Source organism: Branchiostoma floridae, chromosome 4, assembly GCF_000003815.2.
Source record: "Branchiostoma floridae strain S238N-H82 chromosome 4, Bfl_VNyyK, whole genome shotgun sequence".
NCBI classification, from domain to species: domain Eukaryota; kingdom Metazoa; phylum Chordata; class Leptocardii; order Amphioxiformes; family Branchiostomatidae; genus Branchiostoma; species Branchiostoma floridae.
The window spans coordinates 21,205,683-21,213,526 of NC_049982.1; the positions used below are offsets into that span (position 1 = coordinate 21,205,683).

The 7,844-nt window shown below is 47.6% G+C and overlaps 1 protein-coding gene across 1 annotated transcript; it reads left to right on the forward strand.

Annotated features, from left to right (window-relative positions):
- The first annotated feature begins 4,359 nt into the window (after window positions 1-4,359).
- LOC118414112 (early growth response protein 1-like) lies at window positions 4,360-7,386 on the forward strand. The gene is made up of 2 exons (XM_035817894.1): window positions 4,360-4,799; window positions 5,282-7,386. The coding sequence occupies exons 1-2, from the start codon at window positions 4,541-4,543 to the stop codon at window positions 6,403-6,405; spliced, it is 1,383 nt and encodes a 460-aa protein (XP_035673787.1). The 5' UTR covers window positions 4,360-4,540; the 3' UTR covers window positions 6,406-7,386.
- Window positions 7,387-7,844: the final 458 nt, after the last annotated feature.

The window sequence follows — 7,844 nt, forward strand, 5'->3', positions numbered from 1 at the left end:
TACAACAGAGGGTACAAGTGCCAGCTGAACTAACCCTTAGAAACAGTAACTTGAGCCGAAAATGGCTGATTCATTGTTACAGTCCGACATCTGCAATGATAACTCAGCGTGCCACCGTGAGAAATGTTGCTCTAACAGGCAATGAGTTGGTTCTGTGCAAAGAGGGAGGGGCTAGTCAACGATCATGTCACGTCTTGACGATTGGTTAGTTTGTTTTTCCTAGCTGCATTTTATCCGACATTTCAGGCTGCATTTATTCAAGGAACCACGGGATTTGCTCAAGTGCAGCAGACGTCACACTGAATGGTTGACTTATATCTTGGTGTCTGTCTGAACAACCTGTATCGATATCGGTGTATTTTTTTTAGTTTTGTTTCAGCTCAAGTGATAAAGTAAAAATAGGAAAACAACCTGTACTTAACAACCCGTGTTGCCTCTAGTCTTGTATCATTGTGTCTGTGTTTTAGACACTCTTACACGTACAGTCTTGGGTGTGCCAGTTATGAGTGGGAGGGCCGGTTGGAAGGAACTTGACGACACAGTCGTCAAATGACAACGACTAGGTTTAAAATATGTTAGTTCATGTTCGTAAAGGAGTTTCGCTATTACTACGATCTACGCTTGATCCAGTGGGACAGAATGGTGCCAAAAAAATTAGACCTTTGATTACTAGTACATGTAGTTTGCCCCAGTTCAGGCCTTACAAGTTTTCCCGCCATGGCCGAGATGACTCTTGCCACAGTTCAGAGTCAATCTGTTTGTTTGTTCCGAACAAACTGATCTGGACATAAATTGTTCAAAGGTCGGCTGGAGAATGCCGCGCCTAAAACACGGGTCGGGTTTTCTGGCCAACGGTGGAATGAAGAACGCATTTTGGCGAAGAAAGGCCGCACGAGTCGCCATACTAGTAAACATGATCTAAACATGCCCCCCATGTGCACCGCGCTTTACTATACAAGGGGCTTACTAATATGTGTTGACTCAAGATTAACCAAAGTGTTAGAAATGATCAGGAAAGAGGGAGGGGGCATGTTGATAAAACTAAACCAATATAATCCCTACCCGGTACTCCTTGTTTATAGCTATAATCAATCTATATAAAGTATAATAGGAATGTTGGGGTGTGACTGTCGTTTACGATAATTTCCAGGCAGATCCGGTGGCATAAGAATAGTAGAAGCTAGCCAAGGTAGGAGAGGACCGGGATACACACTCCTTGGTCGGCTACACTCCTTGGACAGCTTTTACTATCTTATACCATCGGTAAATCCGCCTGGAGATTAGCTAACGATGCATGTATTGACATTTTTAATGTTGCCCTCCCCATCCCTCATCCTGGGCGAAGCTGTGTTATTTTCTAGGCCCTACTTGTTTGTTCCGAACCAACTGAACCTTGGACGCTCCTGAAAAGGTTAAACGTCTGGGGGTCACCCTGTAGAGACTAGATTATCCAGTACTATACCTACATTCTTACGGTACGCATTGGAAACTGACTGCTCTTTTTAGAGACAATTTCATCCATACAACTGGGTACGATTCGGAGATTACTTCCAGTAGCAGTATTTCTACTTTATAAGACGCAATGTATATTAATTTAGTACTCAGTAGAAGAAAGGAGGTTATAACTTCAAAACAACCGTAACGTTGCTGTGTCTACGCCTGTAGACACAGACAATTTTGCTCGTGGAACGTTTAATTGTATGATGTTGATACCAATATAATTCAGATATTAAAGTGACTGTCGTCTTTCTTTATTTGTAATATACGCACGCACTTCCACACGAGCCAAAACGAATGTTAAGATAGAATCATTCTGGTACATTTTGGGAGGGGAGTGGTGATTTCCTCCACTATTAAAGCCTGAGATGTTCCTCTAGAAGTGTCATAAAGAAAAGCAGCACAGTTGGGACAAGAAATTGAGGCTTTTATGGCGAGAGAACAGCTCTCTCACTGCTAGTTCGAGTCCGCTTGTTATGGCTAGCAGGCATTCTTGTGAAAGAAACCCCCTACACGTGCCCCTTGAGTCAAGACTAGGCCAGTCGCATGAGTCGGAGTTCAGTTACATTTCAGCCTTGAGTTTATCACCCCTCGAGTACAACTAGCAGTTTCGTGTTTGTCACTGTTTCTTCCAGACATGTTCATCAGAATAATATTTCTTTTTCGAAGTTGACATGACTGACTGCATGAATCGTTTCATCTCCTGACTCGATATGGCAGTTGAATCAGGGAGACCAAACAACATGAAATTATTATATACCACTCTTCTCAAGTTCTCTGCTGTTTTTTCATACCGTTATAAATTGAAAATGTGTGCTTGTACTGTTGTAGTACCGTTATGTCATAGGCAATTGTGGTTATAGGCTGAGTCATTTCACGTTATTTGGAGCAGTTGTGGTTGGAGACGAAGCCATTTACGTTATTGGAGAGGCAGGGGTCTCCACTTCCCCTACGTAAACACAAAGGAAGTGCGGCCAAAGCTCTCCCCGCCGAATGATGAACTTCCGCACATGGAAATCAGTCTGAAGGGATTATTTGTTCTCACATAACAAGACAGTGTTGTGGTGCGGTGACCGTTTCCAATCATCTTTTTACCCCGTGGGGTAGATTCTCTATCTGACATCGTGGCTGTGGTTTCTGGACAAAAAAAAGCGGAAAGACAGGCGAGAAGCGCCTGAAGGCATGCATGAACGTCACAGCCCAACCACGGTGTGCTAACATGTTGGCACGCTTCCCAGTAGCGCACCGCCCGCTAACCTCAGTCGGCGGGAATGCGGCTAACCGCCCCAGACAACGCCTCGTCTGAACTGCCATGAAGCCTCGTCCCGAGACACCACAAATCAATTTATCATGGCATGGACTTTGGTTTTGTGGACAACAACAACAGATCTCTGCAATAGATAGTTCAAAATGTACACATATAAAGCAAGGAGGTTGAAAATAACCCTGTACTGGTCGACGGTGGGGGTGGGGGGTTTTGGAGTCGAATGGGATCAAAAACATGATTTGCCCAAGTAATGACCCTGACTCCCGACCTTTCCCATGTGTGTTTGCCAACACTTCCCTTCCCCACTAGACAAAAATAAAAAGACGTGGTGGGAATATGACAGAAAAACGGTGATTTGGCCGCATACCAATGGTACGCTCTTCTACATTTTCACTCCGCTCAGAATATTCTACAACACTCCTGAGGCTGTGACTGTCACATTTAATACGGTAATTTCTTCCCAGTCAGATACTCAAAGAGTCTGATAAGATAGGTTCCTTGGAACTGACTTGGAAGCACGAATTATAACGGTTTACGACCAAGCAACCTTGGCGCAACTGAGAAGTTCAAGTACAGCACACCAATGCCACGTTTATGTGTCCACCGGAGCACATAAAAACCTACAAATTGAGGAAAGCAAAACAGACGCCGTTCTATGCATGCTGGCAAACGTTTTAATCATGATAAAAAGAGTACAGAAACGTCACATAGCTTGAAATATCGAGGACGGCTTAACAAGTCTGGAGACGAGTAGTACAAAATATTTAGTACACATACATACGTAACGTAAGTCGGCACGGGCTGCTAAAAGCATATACAACAGCTTCAGTCTCGAAATCCCACATCCCAGCACAAAATAAATGCCTGCAGGGCGCCACGACAAGCCTCAAAACGTCCCCGTAAAATAAAATAGTCCGTGGTTTGCTCCCGGCACATGGAAAATGTTCACCACGCACACAAAACACAGGAAAATGCCACTGTTCTGCATTCGGCTGCCGAAACCCCTTCGTGGGTACCTCGGGTCAGTTCCGGGCACCCTTCGGTAAAAATCGATGCTTTGCATTATTCCGCGTTTCTCCCTATAAGGGCATTCCCGCGACAGCCGAATTGATCCGAAATTCTTCGGCGGCAGCATCACCAAATATGGTGCGTCGGGAGCCCCGACGATTTGTGACGTTGCAGCCGCTCCCAGATCTATGCCCATATTTGGTAAGGCTCGGTTCCGGTGCCGACCCCAAGAGACAAAGGGGCCTGTCAAAGTGGCCCGCCTTAAGTCAATAAATAATTGCAGGCTTGTCTGCGAATCAGGTGACCAAATATCAATGGAAAATGCTTTAAAACGAGATTTTTTTGCCAAAAAACTGTGTCTTGGCCTCAAGCACTTGTTTTATTTTCGTTCTCCCACATCGGAAGCTCGCATTGAAGCGTCATCGTCATATACGGCGAGCGCTATCAATTTTCATTGAGCCAATTTGTAATCTTTTATTTATACAGACGTCATCTGACGTCACTAGGACAACACGGAACCGACGGTCGCTGATTGGTCTCCGAATTTTCCCGACGTCACACGAATCCCGAATATAAGGAAAACGCCTACCTCCTCGGCTGCACTCAGTCGCCCCTCCGAACGAAGCCGAACATTACTCGTGTATCTCCGCAAACCGCACCGATCACTCACGAGCGCACCCCGAGTTCTACCGCTTCGGCTTGGGGACGACCGAAAACAGCCGGACTCAGCTCCGCTTACAAGCGAACTCCTAGGTACTTGCAGAACAGATGTCTCGAATGATGGATGCACTTGACACTTTGTCACAAGTAGCTACGGAGCTGAAGTTATCAGAAGCAGCTACATCGTCTCTGCTCTGTTTCGATACCAGCTTTTTCAATAATCCAGCTCCGCTGCCTGCAAACCTGAGGCCCGAGGACCTGAGCGTTCACACCACGGTGCCGAGCGCAACCAGCTCCGAAAGCATCTACTCTCAGGGAGAGCCCGCCGTGTCGGAATTTAGCGACCAGTCTTCTTCTGATTCACTCGGTAAGTTCTGTTTTCCATGGCCGCATGATAAGAAGTAATGTTTACATCCTCGAACATGTTAAAGCTGTTTATGAGCGGTAGGTTGAGTAGGCGTGTGAGCGGGCGCAGGGGAATTACGAAGTTTGTAACCTCGTAAGATTCAGAGTGTCGAGAGTGGTGTAGGTGTGCGCGAAGTTGTTTTAATTCTCGAAAGCGAAAAACAACTATATTTTATTTCATTTTGTGTTGTTGCCACTTTTAAACATGCTTCTCGTGCGATGGGCTTTATGCCAAGTGGTCTCTATCGATCGTTGTCCCCGCCCCCTATGGCGATTTAGAAATTAAAAAATCAAATTACTTCCATTCATAATTCGCCAATGTGCGTAAGTCATGCCTGACCCGCTGTAGTGCGGGGTAGTGTGGGCGGGCTTTCGCGTGGCCTAGGACTACATTTACACCCAACCACGCATTTCTCTGACATTGTCTCCGTTTCTTCATTGCAGGCAACTTCAACGCTGAATTCACTATCGCCCCCGTGGCCGACTTCTGCAAACGCGAGGGCGAGGCTTCCTACCCCGATACCAGTAAAAGCGGGAACCGCATCGTGTACCGAGGCAGCTTCACGACGGCGGGAGCTGGCAGCGGAGACACCGCCTGGCAGTGGCCGGCAGAACACACCGCTTCCCTGCTGACCCTGCTCAACACCAACATCCAGAACGCCCTGAGCATGACCCAGCAGAGCCAGCCCGAGCCGCTGCCACCTGTCTGTACCAGCCCGCTAGCCTCCCAAGCCGAGTCCGTCTCCAGCTCACACTCGCCGTGTCTCACCCCCGAGCCCGACTCTACCACCGCCTACACCACTTGCGAGAACACCTACCTGGCCGACACCAAGACCTACACGGGCGCGCCAATGGACATGAGTGGGTCTTGCCTGCCCATCTTCAGTCAGCCCGAGCCCCAGCGCAACCTGCCAATCAACGGTAACGTCAAGTACCAGTGGCCAGTCATCCCGGACTTCCCGTTCCAACAACAGAGCCAGGTGGACAAGGCAACGCCGCCGCCTCAGTACGGGGCTGAGCATATGGTCCTACAGAGCGGGCCGCTCACAGACTTCGTCACCCTGACACAGAAACTCATCAGTCAGCCCTACAGAATGAGCCCCAGCCCCAACAAGGCGGCGTCGGACACCGTGAACAAGCCACAGGCTCGCAAATATCCCAACAGAAACAGCAAGACGCCCCCACACGAGCGGCCATACGCCTGTCCCGTGGACACCTGTGACCGGCGGTTCTCCCGCTCGGACGAACTGACGCGACACATCAGAATCCACACGGGGCAGAAGCCCTTCCAGTGCCGCATCTGTATGCGCAACTTCAGTCGATCCGACCACCTGACCACACACATCAGAACCCACACGGGCGAAAAGCCGTTTCAGTGTGACACTTGTGGCCGGAAGTTCGCGCGTTCCGACGAGAGGAAGAGACACACCAAGATTCACCTTCGGCAGAAGGGAAAGAAGGACTGCAAGACGCTGGCGTCTTCCTCCGACTCTCCATCCACTGTGTCCGCCCCTCCTCACTCCAGCTTGCTAACTCTACCGGTGAGCACCGTCACGACGTCGGCCTAGACTCTTACAACAACAAACCGAAAACTTCGCTACAGACTGAAAAACTGAAAAAAAACTGCTCTCATCTCATCCGCGCTGTGTCTGAACTCTTGTCTCTGTGTTCCGAAGGGCTAGTTCTCCTGACCTGTAACGTCTTTTGGGTTCACGGTTCATTTTACGTTTCCATGTGGTAACGGTGGTACTGTTTTCTCCAGACTTGTCGGATTGATAACTAGAATGACACCTGTAAGCCACAGACCTGAAGACCCGTGTTGCCAAAGAAAGACAGTCGGTAAGAAACGCAACTATGCCAAGTTTCTCGACAAAGCTTTCGCTTGATCTAGCTCATTCTTTTGGTTTCTGAATCTTGTATTTTCTGTTGTTCTGTGAGGCACGATTAGACTAACGGTCCGGACAGGCGCCGGGCCTTTATAACGTTGTAAACACTGTACTAGTCGGTATTAAGGTGTGTTGCAAACTATGTCGTCGCTCGCCCTAGACGCAGTACTAAGTACGTTATTGTGTAGAGAATTACATAGCTTCAGGTAGTGTCGAAAAGACTGGCTTTAACTAAAACTCAAGATGAATACTTGTATTGCTGTGCCATGTATGTACGCGAGAGGGGGCGGTGTTTTCTCTGTTTTGATACATCGTGTAGTGTTCTAGTACGCCAGCCCTCCTCAGTGTAAGTGTGCCCGTGCAGTGATGTTAGGTTTTCTACACTTTGTGTCAAGTCGTTTGAACGTAGACGCTCCGGAGAAGTGCTTGGAGCAGGACTTGTGGCTCCTCCGAAGCGGCGGGAGACTTTCCGCAGATAAATGTTTGACTATAGTGTCATGTATCCACAGCTGCCATATTATTTTACCCATCTTTCATGCGCACCAAATGTAAGCATGATATCAAAATAGGCATGTATCTGAACTCAAGGGAATTTATTCTGAATTACTATATCGACAAAAGAAAAACAATTAAAAAGAAGACATGTTACGGATATTTTCTTGACATCTGTCTCCGACTTGTATTTTCATGTTGAACTCTACCCACGCTTTATTTCACTGATCATAGTGTGGAAAAGGTGGGGGTGGTGCGGAGGAGGGGGTACTGAGAATCAGGGGGGAGTACCGTTTTACTGGGAAAGGGATGATACGTTCAGATAAAAAGCGTCAAGTATATGATTTAGTTTACACGTATTCTCCAAGCAAAGGTTGAGTCGCGGAGATATATTATAGTAGTCGGGAGGAGAGAGCCGGTAAAAATCCCGACTACGACTATATCTCCGCGTCTCAACCTCTGCTTGGAGAATAGTGTGCACGAGGCAAGTATCCGAATAGCACAGAGTAACGGAGGTGTCATACACAAAGGACATACTTCCCAGGGAAAGATGTGTGTCTTCATGCATCATACATTTCAGCGCCTTTATTCCGTGTGCCGGCTGCACAGTGTATACACGTGGGCATGCG

Excerpts from the sequence above, each read along its gene's own strand:
- LOC118414112 (XM_035817894.1), top strand. The coding sequence starts at position 4,541 with ATGTCTCGAATGATGGATGCACTTGACACTTTGTCACAAGTAGCTACG. Across the intron at positions 4,800-5,281 it reads GTCTTCTTCTGATTCACTCG|GCAACTTCAACGCTGAATTC; the intron begins GTAAGTTCTGTT and ends TCTTCATTGCAG.